We start from the raw sequence: 21,999 nt of genomic DNA on the forward strand, positions 1-21,999 counted from the left end.
TCAAATTGTCTAGTGTATGAATATTTCGATTAGGTTTTAAAGGGATGAGAAAGGTTAGGGAGTTTTGGTTTTTGCATTTGAACGGCAATATGTTAATATTACCTTGAAATGTTTTGATAATTCTATATAATAAACACAATAACGAAAACTTAAAATACTCGTATTTTAGAGATATCGCACTTACGAATGACACCTCATTAGATCTCAGCCTTAGTTGGATGAAATAATGATACAATTCAATTTAGTTTATTTGAGAAACGTGCATTAGATCACAGTCTTCTCTGTAGTGAGATTACTCATGTTATTAAGTCAGTAGAAATTATAAGACTACAGAGTTGCCGATTCTCTGTTGCCACCGCCTTCTATACTAGACATATCAGTGATTCAAGTTGTCTATCTCGAACTGTCTTTCTGTCTTTCTCGAGCTCACATCTGGCCTGCCTGACTCTTCCAAGTAGGTGTCAATTTCATTCAACAAACATGCATCAGATCACAGCCTGAGTTGAATAAATTACACAATTCAATTCAGTTTTTATAAGAAACGTGCATTAGATCTCATAATTCTCTGTAGTGAGATTCATGTTACAAAGTCAGTATAAGTACAAATACTACGAATATAATATTATGAAATCAGTGACAGATGCTAGAAAAATATATGATTTATACAATAAGTACATCATCAAAATGATAGGGAGAGAAAAATCACCTTGTGCTATGCCAAATTTCCTCTCCCAAATTTAGAAAAGGTTACACATAGTCCGAAATAGGTCCTCTTTAGTGAGAGTCATGTTAAGAAGTCAGTATAAGTATAAATCCCCCATATATAGTATTATAAAATTAGAGACAGATGTAAGAAAAATATATCTCCATATTTTCATTAAAGTAAATATAGTACCTTATAGAAAAATGGCAAGAAACTTCTAGTATATAAAAATCTATACTGTATTCAAAGTGTTAAACAATGAGACTGTATTGACATTGACAAGACAAAGGAAACGAACTAAAACAAGTTTCAAAAAACCCTTTCAATGTAAAACAGGAGAAATTTAAACTGTATTTAAAAACCATTTTTTAGTATTATTTATATATATTATGCCAATGTCATTCAGTAAAACTTGATATGATTCAATTCCACTACATTTTTTTCAACTATTAGTGTAAACTCAACAAAGAATAAGTTGAAATCGTTCAACATAAACTGATACAAATATTAGATTTCTTATTAGAGTGATATATTTTCTGAGTTCAATCTGATTTTCTAATTATATAAAATAGCTTCGGTTGCACAAAAGCCTGTTGAGTTTTAACAGTGATTAAATGCCACAAGAACTAATTGGAAAAGCCTTATTTTCAAAATTTCTCTGATTGGTTCTTGTGGCATTTAATCATGTTCAAAATGTAACATGCTTTTGTGCAACCGTGCCATACATAATATTTTATGTATCTTTTAAACTACTCTATTTTTTAAAAGATACTAAATAATTCGTTAAAACAAAAATTTTAATTTTGTTTTGCTATTTTTGATTCATTAATTGTGTTATTGTGTGTGTTCAGGTACGAGTATAGGGTTGAAATGATGCATCAGGGCTCGCAGGACGCCAGCAAGAACATTGTTCGCGAATTCGCTTCGGACTTTGAGATTGGAGAGTGCTGGGGCTACAACCGCTTCTTTCGCCTAGATCTGTTGGCCAGTGAAGGATACTTGAACACTGAGAGAGATACTCTGATGTTGAGGTAACATTCAACTTTTCAAACGCTCCTACACCACTCTAATATTATTTTCCAGTTAAAATTTTAAGTAGTTGAAATAATAATTACCAGCGCCTCATTTTTGATAATATTTCAGACACGACTAGTTTCGTTTGATTCTCGCCAGAGTCAAAATGAATAATTATCGATCGAAAATGAAGGGTCGAGAATTGACCAAAACTATAGTGAGGTCCACGTTATAATGGCATTGTTTGATTAGCAATGGTATTGCTATCCTTGTATTTCATTAAACAAAGCGAATAGCGCTATCTCTTTCTCGCTTTTCTCTGTTGCCAGTTCGTTTTTTAACAATGTAGAATTGATAATTAATAAAATATTTCATCTTAATCATGTAAATTGATTATGAAGTTATTGAAAAATATAATTTATTACTTAATAAAATATAGGCTATTTGATTATTTTAAACGAGAATGAACAATTAATATTACATCAATAAACCTGTATCTGCTACCGTCTAAAGAAGGCATTGACAAGGCAGAGGCTCAGCAACGTTGTTCTACTATCTTTCTCCACTGCCATTATAACGTGGACCTCACTATAGTCGTGTCGAAAATAATATTAAAAAATGTTACGGTACTAGTTAATCTTTGTAATAAATCTTTCTTGTAATCCTATCGAAATACTGGGAGGATTCATTTATTTATTAATACAATATTACAAATTTCATAGCTATGAGTGGGAGAGAGCAAGCTGAGAGGCTCAGCTCAAAACTGCTGAAAAACAGCTCAAATTCAAAACAAAACGTTTCTAGAAGATTGATATTGAGTATTAAATATTGCAAGATTAATTGAATTGTTATAATATCATGTTTGACGAACTGAATTGTAGTTTTCAAATATTAAAACGTTTTAGTTATAAATTCTGATGTAGGCCTACTCCATTTAACGCTTCAATTATCTGCAAACAATTTAAAAATCTCAATACCATTGTTTTTGTGCTATAAGTGTTTCTGTTTGGTAAATATTTGCATGTGAAAGGTATTGTAAATGTTTGGGTTAGGCTAGCTTCTCTAGATAATTCAGATTTTTGTAACATTTTTTCTTTAGATTTCAGGTACGACCACCGACCTTCTTCCAGCGTTGTCGCGATCAACAATGGTACATCAACCAGCTGCACGCCATTCAGAATCAACACATGCAACAACTCATGGAACTCAAGCAGGTACTTCTTCCTCTAGTAGAATTTTTATAACATATTCTAAATAGATGAAAATAATCTCTATTAAAAAAATGTCAGTTTCCTATTATTTGGTACTTGAATTTCACAATACAATCTTGGAAAATTTTTTATTTCACTTTCCTTTACGAACTGCTAGTTAATGAATTGATTTAAGCAACTATTGGCTTACTGCTATCAAAATTCGGAAAGGGAACAGTTTTGGGCTAGGCCTGTTGGTCCTTTTCTAATCATGTATTTGATTTGTGCATTGGTTAATGTAAATGAATAAACAAAATATTCCAACAATTTCCACTGACATATCAGTAAAATTTTATGGAATTAATAGAAAAAGCTACTACTCACCTGGTGGAGCATCCGGGTGATATTCTACAATTGGATGTTGAAGTTTTGGAGTTCAAAATAAGTTCTTGGAAAATTATATTCAATGATAGGTACTTGATGTTCGAATTGTATCACAAAAATATACCCTTATCTTATACTCTTTCAGAGACTTGCTCTCTTACGTGTGCTCTTTGCTCTGGCAATTTCCGTTTTTCTCCGATATCAGTCAAAGACATAACTGCGTTTATGATCACGATTAGAAAATTAATTCCAGGTTAGAAAATGAAAACTAATGAGTTTCAATTAGAACATGCAAAAGTTACATGTTTAATTTCAGGTTAGGATTCATTTGGTAGTGTTGTATTGAATTGAATGGTGTTTTAAAACATTCAATTGTGAAATTGAAGTTATCGAAGTTATTGTGTTTGTTGACAGAAAGTAGCGATGGATTATTCGTTATTGCGAGCTGTGAGGTGCCAGACGGCGCCTGACTCGGAATGTGAAGAGCGGATGCCATTATTCGACCTGCCGCAGCTCTCTTTCTCACCAGAAAGGTAATTCTTTTCTCTGTTTAAGAATTAATTATTTTGTTCGATATAAATTGGAATATAGAAACATTTAATACGACACTATTGTGTTCCAACAGTTGGGTATGTGATGATGAAATTGGGAGTCTTCAGCCTTCGGGAGATTTTTGGCCGATTTGACAAGACTTGATCAAGTTTTCTTACTCTCTATTTTATTAAGATATTGCGAATCTTATGGTCATTCGCATGAAAATCCAAACAGTGGAATGATGTCATCTAACGGAACCAATGCATTCTATTCAGTTATCAGACATGTATTTGTGGATGTTGATGTTTTTTTCTAGTTTTCAATGTGCAATTCAAAGTAGAACATTTCAACTGTGTACCATATTCCATGTTAACGTTCACTCCTCTATCTTTTGAAATATACAATATTTCGACAGTCGGTTTAGGTCAGGCAATCGAGACTCTTTGTACTGAGAATCGCAATATCAACTTGTTGGTAAATCAATTATTTTTATTTTTAATGGAATTGTTGAATCAATTACTATTTTATACTGTATTCTTCACCAACGATTAAGGTTACTCCTGCTGATCGGTGGCCATTATTTGGATTTTTTAATATTTCATTTATTTTCTGATAATGTGTTAATGTTTGGATAATATAGCTTACCGTGTATAGCTCGTATATAATTTAATGGTAATTTAATAATATAATGTGAAAATGGTATAAGGTAATGTGAACTGTTCCCAACTATAGACTTCGCGAACCTAAGTTTGCACCACGGGGCTTCATGGCTAATGTTATTCAAATATAACAACAACATGAGCACACTGTTGCCGTTTTTATTCTGATTCTATTAAAAATCCTACTCTCTCTTTTTCTCACACAATTAGCTCACAGGGTCTCTTGATTCTGTGAAATCTGGCAACACTGTACTCCATAACAGCAATTATGCAATTCAAGTTTTAGCACAGACTATACTTTACTTTATTGCTATGTTGAAATGAAAGACTGGCTGTTAAAGTGTTGAAATTTGAAAATTATTATTTCTAGAGTATAGACTGGCTTCTAAACTACTGCTATCGAAAATTGAGTATGAATATTGTTACTTATTGATTTTGTAATTATTTCACATTTTTGTCAGTAAATTCAAATTCATACACATCAACTTGATTTGCTTGTTTCCAGATCGAGCGGAGACGTAGTGGCTAGCGATAACGCGAGCAGCACCAGCACCAGTGTTGCATCTCAAGTGGCGGCTGCCAAAGCGAGTGCCTGCAAGCGATGCACGGTGGCTGCTCCAGCGGGGGTGGTTGCACCTGGAGGTGGCATGTCCCGCGCTACTGCTGCCGCCTCCGTCACCGCCCCCGAGACGGCCAGCAGCAGCGGAGGCAGTTCGTCGGAGAGCGACGAGGACACCGATGTCGAGCACGCCAGTCACAACGAGGAGTGCAGTCATCTTATCAGGTTCGTCACGAAAAATTGTCACCGAAAAATGATTTTTTATTTTCTTGATCCCAGCCACTACATGATAGACCTAGCGAGGTCCATGTTATAATGGCAGTTAAAAAAGATAGGAGTTTAGTTGAACACTATGGCCGGGTTCCACCAGGAACTAAACTTGTCGTTAGAGGTAGCGTAAACTCCAATTAGCCTTTAACTGACAAAATCGGGTTTCACCACACGCCGTTAGAGCTAATGAGCCTTTATAGAGTTGACCGGCCAAATTTGGTCAGTCAACATAATGTAATCTGTCGTTAAGAAAAAATGGCGGCGTTCTGTTTACTGTCTTGTTGGAAGTAGTTTGTTGAGGTATTATTCTCGGGTTTTACGATTATTTTTTATTAGGTTATTTCTTGTTTCAATATGGAAAGGCCAAATAGAGCATACGCATTGGCATTTGAGATTGACAGTGATGATGATTATGTTGTTCGCCGATTTAGATGGATAAGAGAAAGTGTTTATAATTTTAATAATTTGGTCGAAATTATCAAAACACTACAACCTAAATTAAAGACATCCTGAGAAATTTGAAATTTTAGCTATTTACAAAAAAAAACAATCTATAGAACAATCTATAGAGAAGAAAACACTACAACCTAAATTAAATTTAATAAATCATACAACTAAAAAAATGCACTATAATTATTATTAATTACTAAAATTTGTAGGCTAATCTCCACTCAATTTGGTAAACAAAACTTATGGTTTCGAAATCTAGTTGGATTTTCTAGGTTAGGTTTTACATGCTGACAATGTGAAACAAGTGTCATGGCGGCGCACTGCCACCCTGATCCACTCTAATCTGTCGTTTCATAAGGCTACTTTCACACACTTTCGGTTCGGTTCGTTTTCGGAAAATTCCGATAAGTGTGAAACGATGATTCGGTTTTAATTCGGTTCCGAATAGCAACCGCATAGCACTGAACGCCCCCTCGACACGAATAGGATTCTTCATATTCGAATTCGTTGCTAGGGAAACAGGAAAAAACAAAGTCTTTTACACACGCTTGCCTTTTTTGTTTTTATTTTAACCTGATATCGTGATTATCTGTTTCAAAATTTTCCAAGTCAAAATCATATGGTCAATTCATTTCTGTTAGTCACAGGAACATTGTTTTCTCAATGAATAGTTTGCTAAAAAAATATGAAAGATATAAATTAAAACTCAGGGAGAATTCTTATTTTTTTCTATTTTTCCACGAATATTACATGATTCAATCAATGGAGAGAAGAGATGAAGTTTATATACCATGTGTCAAAACAGGGAACAAATTATCAATTAAAAAAAATAATCTCTCTGAACATCCAAAATGAACATAATCAAAAAGAAACTATTCAAATAATTCACAATTTTTAATTAACTTCAAAATTTTGTTGTTCAAGAAATAACATCTCACAATTTAACACCTGCTGTTAATATACCAGCATGAACTGTGAAAATCCAAACACAGCTGTGTTTGAGAAGAAAATACCTAATTAGAACCGTACGAATTAAAACCTGACATGTATGAAAGCCTCATTCGTTTTCGGTAACGAACCGAACCGAAAACGAACCGAACCGAAAGCGTGTGAAGCTAGCCTAATATAACATTGGTTTTCGTTGGTGAAATCAAATTTCTTAATCTTTCGTTAAAGTCATCAGTTAGTGTTAATTGGAGATTACTAAGCGAAGCGTTAACGTGAATTTGGTGAAACTCGCCCTATGTTATAAAGTTGATTCATAATGGGGTACCGGTAGCTAAGTTCCTTGAACACACCGACACGGCATAAAGCAGCCTGTAGCTGCACACGTGGACAGCAGTTGCAGCTACTATAGTGAGGAGCACTTTACAATGGCAGAAAGATAGGAGAACAGCGTTGCCGATTCTCTGCTTTGCTACTGCCTTCTGTAGAGGATAGCTAATACCGGTGTATGTGATGTAATATTAACTGTTAATTCTTGTTTAAAATTATCAATTATTTTCGTGACAGTATCAGCTGTTGATTACAGTTTTGTTATGAGCGTTCAACCAATAAAACCAGTTTATAACGTAATAATTTCTCTGAATGCCAATGATTTACATCCAAAGGAGTGTATTTATAAATACATACACATAATTTGTGTATGATGATGACATAAAATTTGTTACATCATGATAATTGTTCAACATGATAAGTTATGTTTATTTTTGTTGTTACGTACGCCAGTAAGAAAATGAAATTGAAATAACCTACTGTCTACCGATCGTAAGTTGTCCTGTAGAAGGAATGCAGTCGATTATTTTTAGACGTGACGTATGGCACTGGAGAGCCAGGCAGCGAGTACACAAACACTATGGTCTATTAGCCTTCGCCAGATTTAATGCAGTAATTTCCATCCCACCAAATTTGTAATTTAACCAGCGATCTATAAGTAAAATTACATCCTAACATTTTTAGTCGTTACATTAATGCTTTATTAGTGAGCAGGGTTTGTAGTCACACTACCGAGTCGTCAACAACATGGCGCCACTCATTCATTTCCCTTCTCCGCCTCAGACCTCAGAGGCCAACTTACGAGCGGTGGACATTATATTTCTTCACACACGATTTTGATGTCTTTTTCAACTACGTACAGTCTATTAATTACTGTCTGTTAATACATCGCAGTTCGGAATGGATCAAGAAATCATCGTATATTTTTTTCAACATGATGGGCTATGTTAGTTTATTTGTGTTATTTGTATAAAAAAATTGTAAATTGTCTCAATATTTATTACAGTATCAGAGTTTTGTTATGAGCGTTCAACCAATCAAACAAGTGTATAACATAATAATTTCTCTGAATGCCAATTATTTACATCCAGAGGAATTCATTTATAAATACATACACATAATTTGATGATAATGATGTATATTTTTATTGTTCAACATGATAAGTTAAATGTTTATTTTTGTGTTGTGTATGCCAGTAAGAAATTGAAATTGAAATTACGTACCTCAACACACGGTTTTGATGTATTTCACAGTCTATTAATTTCTGTGTGTTAATACACGCAGTTCGGAATGGATCAAGAAATCATCGTATATTTCTTTTTCAACAAAATGAACTATGTTATTTGTATGGAAAGTAAAAATTAATTTGTCTCAATATTGATTCTCTTGTAGATCGAGCAACGCGACAATAATGGAAGACAACAGCAACGACGAGAATGACGTGGATGACGAGACTATGTTCGGCGACAATGATGTCGAGCTCTCCATGGCGCAGCAGATGTTCCTGCAGGACCTCAACATCGACCCCGACACGGACGCCGACATCAAGGCCTACGCGCTCGAGTACCTCGAGGACGAGATCATGCTCATGCATCTGTTCGGCGCACAAGGCTCGGGCAAACGGCTCGGCTCAAGTGGGGACACGGCCTCCCCTGCCCCCTCTTCCCCCCGCCCTCCTCTGGCGGTCGGTGGACTCGGCTCAACAAGTCGCGACAGCAGTAGTGAGTGTGAAGTTTTTATTTCATTGATAAAAAGTAATAAGATCAAAGTAATAATGTAGTAAAGTAAGAAAGTAATAAGTAATAAGATAAAGTAATAAGATCCGATCTTTTGTTTTGCAAACAATCATCCAAAATTGAACTGAAAAAAAAAACAGTTTTCTTTATGTCAAATCCACATTTATTATATTTACTAACATAACTAGTCAAATCCACATTTAGTCTACAGTTGAGTGTTGAAACCAACACCTGTGAACAAACCAAGACCTGTGTGTTGGTTTCAACAGAAACTGCAGTTCTGTTGGTAAATTTGATAAATGTGGATTTTACAAAAATAAAACTGTGTTTTTTACTTTCCTTGCCCTATTACCATAGGTAAGGAAAGTATTGCTTTCCGAAAAAAATTAAGGTACCCCAATTTCTGAATTTCTATACGTTTCAAGGTCCCCTGAGTCCAAAAAAGTGGTTTTTTGGTATTGGTCTGTGTGTGTGTGTGTGTGTGTGTGTGTGTGTGTGTGTGTATGAGTGTATGTGCGTCTGTGTACACGATATCTCATCTCCCAATTAACGGAATGACTTGAAATTTGGAACTTAAGGTCCTTACGATATAAGTATCCGACACGAACAATTTCGATCTGATGCAATTCAAAATGGCGGCTGAAATGGCGAAAATGCTGTCAAAAACAGGGTTTTTTGCAATTCTCTCGAAAACGGCTCCAACGATTTTGATCAAATTCATACCTAAAATAGTCATTGATAAGCTCCATCAACTTCCACAAGTCTCATATCTGTAAAAATTCCAGGAGCTCCACCCCATCTATGCAAAGTTTGATTTTAGATTCCCAATTATCAGACTTCAGATACAATTTAAACAGAAAATTCCAAATGGAAAAGATTGAGCATGAAAATCTCTACAGTTAATTTTCAGTAACAGTTTCACCTTAAATTTAAAATAAGCTCGAAATTCGAGAAAATGTTATTATTTCAATTGCAAACTGTTGGCAACTGTTGATTCTATTAGATCAATCACTATGAAGAGATAGCAGACCTCGTGTGTCTCCAGCGTTATAGTCCTGTCACCAGCTGGCTTGGATCTTTGAATAGTAGACTTGTGATGCGCGTGTACACTAGCGTCAGGTGATAAATTTTCATAACGGCAAGGAAAGTTGTGTGAGTGCGCCACACCAGATTTTTCAATTACGGGGAAGTTCTACACCATCAAATCATATTCAATAATTAATTTTATTAATAAACTGAGTCTACACATCAATAACAGCTTAAATCTTCAAAACATTCAACTTGTACCTCTTGTAAATAGAGCAACGCAAACAGTAAAGTTTATAGCACCACTGCACATGCGTTTTGCCTAAAACCGCATTTAACGAATAATGTCTTTGCATTCTCGATTATTGCCTTTATTATTCGAACTGTTGGATTTGTCAGCTTGAAATTCATGGCTTCTATTGATTTGATTGATGTTTTTAAACTTCTTTATCGAACCATAAATTCGAGATTCGAACAATTTACAATTATATTTTCATTCAGAACAATAGAGCCCAAAGGTATATAGCCTATTTGGGAAACTGAATAATGAATGATAGGGCCTAGATAAATATCAAATAATAGCCTAGATAATTATCTATTACCTTATAGTTAATTGTCAATTCAAGTAACATTCACCATCTCAATGCAATGGCGATTCTATGTTATATCATGATGTGGACATTCCATATCTTGATTCTGATTTTTTGTTGAATTCAGCACAGTTACTGATCACGCATTTCAATTTTCAGGGACGAGACAAAGAGTGAATCTGGCCAGTAATACACCGGTTGATCCTTACAACTGTGATTTCAACTCTTCGAGGTAATTATTGACTCACTGCACTGTGAGTCATTTTAAATTCTAGCTATTTATGAATGATAAGTTGGATAGGATCTTACTGGTCTATATTATGATATCAATGTGGAAAATGTATTCAAGACACAGTTTTTTAAAACTGGTTATTGTACAGTATCAACAATATTGATTTATAGTTGAAATAACAAAACCTGAAAACAAAAATAAACTTGATTTAGTTTGGAACGTTAATGAATGATCAAATAAAAATGAACAATTAACATTTCAGAATTTCATCCAGGTTGCCAGAACGTTCATTAAACGTGTTAATCATAAGCATATGATTAAAGTTGATATACGCTACATTTTGGTGAACTGGAACTTCTCAATTTAAGAACATTATTGTATTGAGTCCTTGAGTTTTGTGAATGAATTGCTCTGACAGGGAAAGATGTAAAACAGCAGTTGACAGTGTTGTAAAAGAACACTCTGGACATGCACTAGTTGTTTACATACAGATGTTATTCTATATAAGACCTTATCGTTTTAGAAAGAAGACTGATATGTTCTATTCCTGTAAATGATTCTGGATCTTGTCTTAGCTAAGCACTACCAGGCAGTACTATAAACCATGTACTAAAATAAAAAGTTTAGTACTCGAATATATTGCTAGTCAACAAGAACAGACATTCATTGCTAAGATAAGATTGAAGCACCCTTCATAAAATAATATGGCTCTGAATTTCTTGTATCAATATATATTATCTTGTTCATTACAGTTAGCACTCAGTCTAACAAAACCGTTTAACACTAATATACGATTACATGAAGATATTGTTGTATTTATTGTTGTGTGTTACATTAATTTCGAGTTTGAACAAACAGCTGATCTACGTTCGTTTAAATTGAGATGATGCTCTAACTTTGTCTGATGCCAATGTTGCTTAATGACAATAAAGTTGTGTTTATTTATTTATTGTATTACAGCCGATCGGCCAGCAACGAAAACGTGTTGAGCAGTGAGGTGCTGAGCGGCGACGGAGCACGCCCGGTCCGCGCATGCGCAGCATCGACGAGCCTAGCGGCGCAGGTGGCTGCCTCCAAGCAACTGAGCGTCACCAAGGCGTTCGGCTGGCTTATGAACACCACTGCTGCCAACTCACCACACAAAAATATCCCACCCAGTCCCCGTCGGCATCGGCCCTTCTCCCCACCACCACCCCTCACTTGTCCCACCTCGCCCACCAAGCTGGTTGACTCCGGTACTGCTTCTAGTGCCGCGACGGGTACTGCTTCTAGCTCCTCCACCGCTTCTAGTTCCTACTGGCGCCGCCGACAGCGCAGCCGTCTGGAAAATATGCTGCAGCAGATGCAGTTGAATTCCGCGCGGTCTGACGAGTATGAGCCCGTGTCGTGAGTATTTCTAGCTTCCAATTTCTTCAAGATCAATAAATTGCTTACATGCTACAGAAGGTTCAGTCACGAGAAAGAATTACATAAAAATAAAGTAAATTCGTACCGCTTTTTGTTGGGACTCCAAGGGAAGGTCCCACCTTGCTTGAATATAATATAATTTAAGCCGTCAATGGGCCTATATCCGAGAGATATTACTTTTAACACGACCCTCACTCGAAGACAGAGGGGCCCGACGCTCTTTCCTTCACTAATCACTCCCATTAACTAACAGCATTCTTCCTACTTTTGTGTCAGCATCCAATCTGCCTACTCCTCTCCATTACTTTGTCCTTGCTACATACTGTGGAAGGAGAAACTGGTTTCCCCTCTTCATGTTAAAAGTAATATCTCTCAGACTATAATGCAAAACGGATTGTGTACTCTGCTCCCCCCACACGCCACTGTATTTTCAACCTTCTCTTAACTGAACTTCTATAGCTCAAATAGTTTTTTACACCATTGGCAATATTTTTAAGGTAGCATTCTGTTCACAATAGCTGCTGAATCACGTGTGTCCGTCCATCTTATGTATTCATCTCAAAATCATTTGTATTATTTGTAAGCTATGTGACATTAGTAAAGAAAACGCTTCATTTTTTTCACATGTTTGTAGAGTTTAATGAGACCTGTTATGTTTCCTGTAGCTGATGATAATCAAACATCTTGTAATTGCCTCATGAAGCATATCGAGATAAACTTATGAAATAAATTCTCATCGATTAAAAAAGTCATACTCATTCAAGAACACAGATGATACGTGCTTAGCACTATTTTCAAGGTTACAAAAAAGTCTTAATATTCCAGTATACCAAGGCCATTTTCCTATTGTTGACATTTGTGACTATTCAATGTTAGAATTTTATTCGCTGATACTGTTTCATTTGTGTACTGTGCTCTAGATTTCATATCAATGGTTCCTTATATATTTATTATTTATCACTTATATTTTCAATAATTCTTTATTTTTCATTATTCCTCAAAGTGTGATAACTTTCAAATCCTTGAATCAAGCTTTTGTTGTTCACAGTGTGACCTGGGATGCATTGGTTCCAGTCTCATTGAGTAGTTCCAACGTTTTACAACAGGTAATTGACCAATTTTTCAAAATTTAACATATCAATACAATATGTAGAATTTATTCTTCCCAACATTTGTTTATGATGTACCAAGCGCTGTACCACGTGAGTTTTCACTATTGACAAAAACTAGACTAATTTCTCGCTTGTTTTATGTGGATATTTATGATTCAAATCAAAAATATATTTTGTAAAGTTCAGATTGAATAGCAAGATGAGAGAGAATTTGCCGTAGCCAAAGACTGTTCATTACTAGCTCAGATCTAGCCAATAGAAAGCCCAAACTGTCCTGCTAACGATGAATGTCATCGATTTTCCCCAAGTTATTCTGATGTGCTGAGTTTTACAATTGACAGGGATTTAGGCCCGCTGCAAAGTAAGACCCACGAAAAGCAACCCACGCCGTGGGATGTTTTGTAAACCATTGCTAGGCTTCTCCAGACATCTGTGTAATACATGCAATGAATAATCCACTTGTCGAAGCTGATTGATTATGAATAATTCTATAGCAATGGTTTACAAAATATTTCACGGCGTGGGCTGCTTTTCGTGGATTAACGTGGGTCTACTTTGCGGCGGGCCTTAGGGTCGGTTTCCGAGCTCGAGTTTTAGCTAGGTTCTAGACTTAAAACAGCTGGAGTCAGAAAATTGACTTTCCGAAACGGGGCGTAGTCCCAGTTTTTATGATAATCTTTATTTTCTCATTTCTATAATTGGAAACGTTTTTCCTTGACGAAATGTAACATTCCTAAATAATTCAAAATAGCTGAAACTTTACACTGTTTTAACTTTATTTTATTTTGTGTTCAATTTTCTAGTTTTTTTCGGAATTTAATTTCAAAATCGTTAGTCATCTTACTGCGACTACGCCTCGTTTCGGAGTCCAATTTTCTGACTCCAGCTGTTTTAGCTAAATCGCGAGCTCGGAAACCGGGCCTTAGTGTTAAATACGCACAGTTGGCAACTTTGATTTTACTCTAAAACTCTCATAGAATGACTTTTTCATTGACAATTGGGTGGCGAAGTTTGGACAGTAATGTCCACTCTACTACTGAACCACGTATGTGTATCATACGTAGTCGATACTCTTTTCTTCTTCAAATTGTCAAACAGAGCTTAACTATGATGGTCCATCTATACGTGTACTGATAACTGATATGAAAGAATTAATTATAACACTTGAAGAATTGTAAATGGAAGTTTCTCCTCTCAATTCATAAAGCATAAAATACAATTGAAGTTAGTTTTTTCAAGTCATCTTGAAACATGTTTATCATACGTAAAACATATTATGTGTCTTTTTCATCAGTAACCTTTGAATGAATTTTAATAATACCCTGAAAATAATTTTCCATAAGTTATAAACGCATTTTTGTAATGTTAGGACAAGTTGGAGGGAAGTGGAGTTGCGGGTATGGATCAGTATGGAGCAGGGGGCAGCAGTCTGCCTCCATCCACGCCATTTGTGTGCTGGACCAACACGCCGAGCAGTCTCGACTGTCAGACCAACACTACCAACTCTTCCTCTGCCTCCGCCTCCGCCCCGGCACTCATGTCATCCGGCTTGCCGCCTCCAAAGGCTTCTGCCAGCGCCGTCGCCAGTCAACAAGGTGCGCTATAGATTATGAATGAATATGAATAAATGAATGATTCGCTTTTAGTTTTTACATATACAATTATTGTGAAAAGGAAAATACTTCACTAATTCATCACTGTTAAGGCTGTGCAAAGGCTAAAAATAAACTTTATACTGGTGATATTTTTCAAAGTTTTTCGATTTTTATATCATGAAGCTATCAAAATGAAAAAGTTTCTCAGGAAAACATTCTTTTCCGATCTGAGATATGAGCGCTTAAAGTTGAAATTTTTGGAACATTTCAGGTTCGGTAAGAGATAAATCCATGAGATTTAGAGGATAAATTCTTCATGGTATTATTGATCTATTAAAACAATTTTTTTTTTGAAAATATCAATTTTTGAGAAAGTTATTCAATTTACCAATAATAACTCGACTAAAAGTTATTTTTGGTTATTTTTAGTAAATTGAATAACTTTCTCAAAAATTGATTTTTTCAGAAAATTCTTGTTTTATTAGATCAACAATACCATGAAGAATCTATCCTCTAAATCTCATCGATTTATCTCTTCCCGAAATTGAAATGTTCTGTCCCAAAAAATATACTTTAGGCGCTCATATCTCAAAAAGTAATGATCGAAAAAAAATGTTTTCCTGAGAAAACTTTTTCATTTTGATAGCTTCATGATATACAAATCGAAAAACTTTGAAAAATATCACCAGTAGAAAGTTTTTTTTTAGCCTTTGCACAGCCTTAACAGTGATGATTTAGTGAAATATTTTCCTTTTCACAATTGGATATGTCACAATTTTTATAATAATAAATTCTTCTAAATTCGACTAAATGGTGAATCATAACAATTTTTTTATGCACTTTCAATATTATTTTTAAATCCTGAAAAAAGACGAAGGAGTGAGTCAATTTTGTTGTCAAACGAACTTGACCTGTGAAAAGGTTTAATCTGTGAATAGGTTTGAAGAATATGTGCTCAAAATCTGAAGCTGATTGATAAATTATTCCCAAAGTTATTGTAGAACATACAAACAGACGGACAACGACTTTGGCCTTCAGTAAGTCAAAAGTGAGAACTCGCTAACACTCGTTCAACTATATTGTTGTAGCAAATGATGATTATAATATTGTGAATTGGAACTGGTAGTGAAGTAGTATTGTTGTATTGTTTGACAGTTGTCAGTGGCAGCTCATTACAGTCAAGCAGTTCGAAAAGTGAGCCACCGGAAAAAGACTCATCTAATAATGGCGGAGTGGAGGCAGCCGATTCATCCCAACCTCACGCTACTACTGACAGGTAACCTATTCATTTCAATAAATGGCGCTTCATTAAAAATGAATGAAACATCACATGGTTATACTGTACTTGGTGCAGTGGGCAAAATATTTTGAATAGTTGTATGATAAATTATTTTCCAATATTATCATTGAAATTAATAAAAACATTATTATTAGGCGGAGGTAGAATGTTATTTTTATTATAAGCCAAAGTTATTTACTTATTTGTTTATCAATCACAATCAACTTAAGGGTAAAGAAACATACTACAGTCCAAAACTTCTTTTTATCCCAATTTCATAAAATAAATTGTCCAAATAAAGGTTATGTGAGACTTTTCAATTCTTCACTAATTTCCACATTGAAACAAAACACTACATACATTTTCAATTTTGAATTTAAAAGCTTAATATGGAAATCCAAAAACTTACCAAACAGAATATTACACACATATCCTTTGAAGTCAATTCATGGTGAAGATTTAGTACAGTTTTATTAAATACATTCCAGAAAATATTCGTGTCATCGAGTGGTTAGCTTCCAAAATTATATTTGGATTTCTGGTTTCTGGATTTCGATTTGTTAATTTTTGGATTTTGATGGTGATTTCTGTTCTATGACAATATTGAAAATTATCGTAAAATGGTGCTCTTTGTCTGTTGCAGTGTCTCACCGGAAGGAGGACCACTTTAATGCTATTTAGCTCTAGTTGAGAAGTAATATTTATTAAAATCCATCACATATCACAAGGCTTTTCTCTAAAACTTCTCTTAATGTGCAGTAATATCCTATTGTTTGGTTGTGTTAGCACGTAAATAAAACTATTAATAAAACTTTCAAATTCACAAACAATTAGCTGTGATAGAATATAGCAACTATATTCTAAAGAATACATTCTAAAAATTTTGGTTCAATTAAACAATAGTAAGCTTAGCAAATAGTATTATACATGTTGTTTGGATAATAGAATCTTTCTGACAAATTTTATTAATTTTATTTCAAATAGCTTTACATGACTTAAGGTTTTATGGATTACCTATTTATCGATAGTTTATTGCTCTAGCAAATGTATCTGGGGTAGTTTGAAGTAGAAAAGCTGTAAACCTTACATAGTATTAACAAAAATCTGATGATAGATTGAGTTGTGACTAAAATGTTAGTGGTATATTACTTGTGAACAATCTCTTCATAGAAGTATCTAATCTTGACAATAATATTTACAGATTAGTCAAATTCTGCATCGTCCTAGATGAATAAGATTGTCTTGTGTTGTACGTCATATAGGTTGATGATTTAATAATTTTAAAATAGTTTCAATAATTTTAATAATTATTGTATTGTTTTATTTTTATCAAGAAACATCTGAAAAGTGCATTTTAAATAAATACACTAGAGTATCATTTGTTCACTATTTGATTATATTTATTGTAACAGTTTGCAAAAACTATTGAAAACAATCAGTATTTTTCTTCTAAGTTGAAAATCACATTTTCACGTAAAAATAAATTAAAATTTAATTTAATTAGTGAGCCTGTATTGGAACAATTTAAATAAAGTTGTTGAAATTGCATAATCATTTAGGTCTTTCTGGTACTAAATTATAAGTATAAGTGATGTTACATATAAATACATACAAATATTCTAAATCGAATCTTTCTAGGCTGATCACAATTTATCATGGGATCAAAGATATATATGAATCACAATTTATTGTTCAAACCATCTCTGAGTGTAACATTATTTTCATAATTTTTAACCGAGATTTGATAGTTTTCATGACATATTATCTTTGTCATCCACATCAGAAAATTTGAGTGATTTTATTTTATACTTTCTACTGTCTCCCAACTAAACTCATAAACTTTACGAATTGCGTCTTTTATTAATAAAACGAAACTTCAGTTGTTATTATACAAGACTTGATGTTAGTCCATTTTCAATTTATGTTATAGGAGAATAATGGATTTTCATTTCACGTAAAGCAGTTTTTGAACTATAATTTTCCTACACAGTATTAATTGACGTTGGCAATAATATTATGTACAATGTCAATTGGAAAGCTGGTTGAATGGTACAAATAATTGCCTTAAAATTCATTGTTATTAATTTATGAAATAACTACAACTCTACTAGATTCATCAAAGCTTACTATATTGTAGCAAATTAGCATATCAAATCAATTCATAATATTTTCGTGTTTACCTCTTTACGATAATAGCAATTAGATGTATAAATTTTAGTCTCTATTAAAATTCACCACTGTGCATTCCTATTGATGCTTATTGTCTAAAAAATTGACTAAGAAACTAGTTTGTTGCATTTAATAATATTATTATTGATTAGGCTGAATACCTGCTTTTTACTTGTATAGAGTCTGCGGGTTGGTTATCGGAATAGATTAAGTTATATGCAATAGTTCATATTCAAACATGTTTTTATATTAGTCAAGTTAAGCATTTATTTAATATTATTTTATTTTTATTAGAAGATTGCTCAAACAAGTGATAATTTCAACTTCCACCTCCGATTTCGTAGTGCAGAATTGGTTGAAAAGATTGCATAGAATGACTTCGGAACACTAACTTAATGTTACCCATCAGATTATGCTGTATGAGGACTTGCAAAACTTCACCCCATCCCAGTAAACTAGAAATTTGTCCAAAAGCCTGGTGACGACATTGCATCATGGTCTCCGAGTGGCCAATACTTTGTACAAACTGACCTTTTCTTTTTAACTAGTCTTCATCATCATTTTCAGAAAAACTTAGTCAAGAATGACGTTCAGACTGATTGTAATCTTTTCTTCAAGTCATTAGTGATTTTCTTCAAGTCATAAATATATATGCAGTCCAATTTCACTTTCTAATAGACTTAACATGTTCGATAACAATTCGATGACATGAAATTTATTGTGTTGTTCGTGAAGATTGTCAATTCTATTACAAGTCTATCAATGCATTTTTATGACATCAAATTGAACCAGGCCACTTGTTGGTTTAAGCTTGAGAGTTAATTTTCTTGCGCCACTGGTGCAACTCTTTACTACATAGATAAATTCTTCAGCTGAAATCTCACTAAAAGTGTAGAGAAAAAGAGTAGAGGGTTCATCCCCATATAGATAGATGAAGCCGGGATTTTGAACCATCATTGGTGACACTATTATGACTATAGAACGTGAATCTACTTGAAAATATATGTTTTTTAACAGTGAGACCTATAGCGCCCCTCATTTTTGTATTGACCTCTCAATTATATCCTGTTTTATCACGTACCTTTGCTTTCCAATGGTCCTTTTTAAAAAATAATCCAATAAAACATTTCTTTGATACATCCCTTTTCATATCGAACTACGTGTGTCGTTTTAGAATAAATAATGGTTCACATAAATTAGTAATCACAAGTTTCAAGATGTTATTTTATTTATTAGATTTTAAGTTTTATGAATCTCAAGGTATATATTCTGTTATTTTTCTCTATGATCGTATTTTATTATTTTAATCTAGTCCTTCGTTTCTTTTATTTTCAATAAAAGCGAAAGTTTTATTTTCAATATTCTTATCTTAGGAACGTTATGAAGCATTCCACTTTTGTTGATTATTTTAATATGTTGTGATCAATTACTAGTGATATATCTATTATTTTCGATTGTGGAACAATTAATGCAATTCAGTGTTGTACTGTATGCTGAAATAAAATTTAGATTAGCAAAAATGTTAACTACTTATTCATTCTCACCTTTCCTTTAAACTGCTTTTTTGAAAACAATCTTTAAAAATAAAACTACAATCCTTTCTTTAAAAAACTTGTGCTAAGATAAAATTAACGGTAATTATTGGACCTAATAATAATAACTACAATAATAGATGTTTGATAATAATGTAATAATAACAATTTTAACGTAACACATTATAAATACAACTGTTTATCATAAAAGTGTCCGTAAAAATTGCACTGGATCACTGGAATATGTAGGCCTATATATTTGATATATCTGATCTTGTAAAATACGGTAATACAATTAGTAGGTAGGCCATTTTTCATTTTTGGATTGACTCGACATTTTTCAGCATCAAGGCAATTTTCAAGTGTATTAATTTGTAATCTGATCTATTCTATTACCGTATAATTTTAATGGTTGTGCAATAATTACCGGTACGAAAAATTTTATTCTTCAGAATCCGAGGTTAAGTTTTTTTACTACCGTACATAATGTTTAATGAGAAATGATACTTTACTTCTCTCCTTGTTCGAAACTCATTTATTTATTGCTTCGGATTTGATAAGATAAGGCGAGTGAGGTCTGTCATGAGGGCCTCTTCAGTCTCTTGTGCTTTCTACTACGAATAACATAATGTTGGTCTACAGTTCAACACGAATTCGGTATATTCTATTCATATTCAACTTGATTTTTGTCGTAAGTATTCATTAATTAATAAATTATCCTTATTATTTTATAAGTAACTCACAACACAGAATTCATGAGTCTCTCGCTTGGTTTCCATTCGTTCTTTGATATTTACAATATTGTAAGAATATAAACATGCTTTGGTATATCCATTGTTTTCAATAATTTACAAATTTACAAATAATTACAAATTAATTTTTAATTTTCAATAATTTACAAATAAAGCTCCTGTATTTCAAACTGTATAACACATAGTGAGAGTTGAGTTCAATAATATTAGTACCTACTCTAATCTCGTACTGTATTTATTCGTAGAATCTGAATTACGGTACTCCTTTATAATCCTTGAAAATAGTAGGAAGCTTTACAGTTGTGTTGTGGTACAAAAAAAAGTTTTATATAATAAAAAGTGGTTGACAATTTAAATTTGTGTTTTCATAATAGTAGAAAGGTTTTCTTCCTTGAACTCATAATAAAATTAAAGAAGGTAATTACAAATTGGCCTTTTTTGGTTTATTCAACCTTTTGTTCATTATTTTTCATAACTTGTAAGTCAATTTTTATATGCCCGTTAAACCAAAATCAATAAATATTTTTATTAAAACTTGTCTCTAATATTTAATAGTAAAATTGTTAAGTCACCATAAAAGAAGGCTGAGAAAATGAACTTAAGTCACCATTAAATATTTGACCGCCCTGTAATGAGTCCATAGCCAGAAACGTCGTGGGACTAATTCTGCCAAGCGCTTGTCTAGAAAAGTACAACTTTATCTTTATTTAGAATGCCAAATTCGCCTGAAAATATATTTCCAGAAAATCTTTCCAATGAATTTTATTTGATTGTTTTTAATTTAGTGAAAAATTGAAGATTTTTACAATTTATCTTTTCACGCAGGTCACTGGAATAACGTTACTGGCCGTTGGTCTTGTGATTGAAAATGAATACAAAGAGTATGCAACCTTCCTCGACCACAGATTCTTCTCTGCTCCCTCATTGCTGGTCGTTGTTGGAACAATCATTTTCTTCATTGCATTTTTTGGCTGTTGTGGAGCTATAAGAGAGAATCATTGCATGGTGATGACTGTAAGTAGAAAATTGAATATTGCATAAACTTAAGGCATAAGTACCTCTCATCTTGTGAGAGCAAATTTGTTGTGGGAACAAGATTTCAGAATCTTGTTTTGTATTTGTCTCGTTCAGATTGTTTTGATTAGTGTACCGAAGGAACAAAACAAGTCGGTAGATATACAAAATAACATTTACATCAGCTCAATTCCAAGTTTGGTATTAATTTATTTCATGGTTCGATAATTCCTCTGATAACCTTACGATCCTTGTCGCTTAGTAACATAAGGTCATAATGATAAATGAATCACAATATGACGTTCGATGGTTTTTCTGATTTGCTTTACTGTTGAAAATACTGATAGATTCGGCTAATTGAAAATCGATTCATTTTTTCAATGTATCGATACGCTTCAGAGCAAATGAGTTCAAATACAATTTCATGCTAGACTTCAATTTATATAAATTAATTGATTGATCTCATCCTATTAGTTGAAATTTTATAATGATAACAGTTTGTTATCAATTGAAATTC

The 21,999-nt window shown here is 33.5% G+C and overlaps 2 protein-coding genes across 3 annotated transcripts in view; both read left to right on the forward strand.

Annotated features, from left to right (window-relative positions):
• Positions 1-19,704, forward strand: part of LOC111044924 (E3 ubiquitin-protein ligase TRIM37) — a 28,933-nt gene extending 9,229 nt beyond the window's left edge. For both annotated transcript variants that reach the window (XM_022330193.2, XM_022330192.2), the window contains exons 7-17: positions 1,555-1,734; positions 2,817-2,931; positions 3,706-3,824; positions 4,990-5,268; positions 8,431-8,759; positions 10,550-10,622; positions 11,583-12,008; positions 13,078-13,135; positions 14,511-14,736; positions 15,892-16,012; positions 16,659-19,704. In XM_022330193.2, coding sequence (XP_022185885.2) covers positions 1,555-1,734; positions 2,817-2,931; positions 3,706-3,824; positions 4,990-5,268; positions 8,431-8,759; positions 10,550-10,622; positions 11,583-12,008; positions 13,078-13,135; positions 14,511-14,736; positions 15,892-16,012; positions 16,659-16,686 — 1,954 coding nt within the window. In that variant the 3' untranslated portion in view covers positions 16,687-19,704. The remainder of the gene's footprint in view (positions 1-1,554; positions 1,735-2,816; positions 2,932-3,705; positions 3,825-4,989; positions 5,269-8,430; positions 8,760-10,549; positions 10,623-11,582; positions 12,009-13,077; positions 13,136-14,510; positions 14,737-15,891; positions 16,013-16,658) is intronic.
• A 398-nt stretch (positions 19,705-20,102) lies between these two features.
• Positions 20,103-21,999, forward strand: part of LOC111044914 (CD63 antigen) — an 11,300-nt gene continuing 9,403 nt past the window's right edge. The window contains exons 1-2 of the mRNA XM_022330180.2: positions 20,103-20,407; positions 21,294-21,482. Of these exons, the coding sequence (XP_022185872.1) occupies positions 20,345-20,407; positions 21,294-21,482 (252 nt within the window). The 5' untranslated portion in view covers positions 20,103-20,344. The remainder of the gene's footprint in view (positions 20,408-21,293; positions 21,483-21,999) is intronic.

The sequence above is a fragment of the Nilaparvata lugens genome, chromosome 10 (genome assembly GCF_014356525.2).
Source record: "Nilaparvata lugens isolate BPH chromosome 10, ASM1435652v1, whole genome shotgun sequence".
NCBI classification, from domain to species: domain Eukaryota; kingdom Metazoa; phylum Arthropoda; class Insecta; order Hemiptera; family Delphacidae; genus Nilaparvata; species Nilaparvata lugens.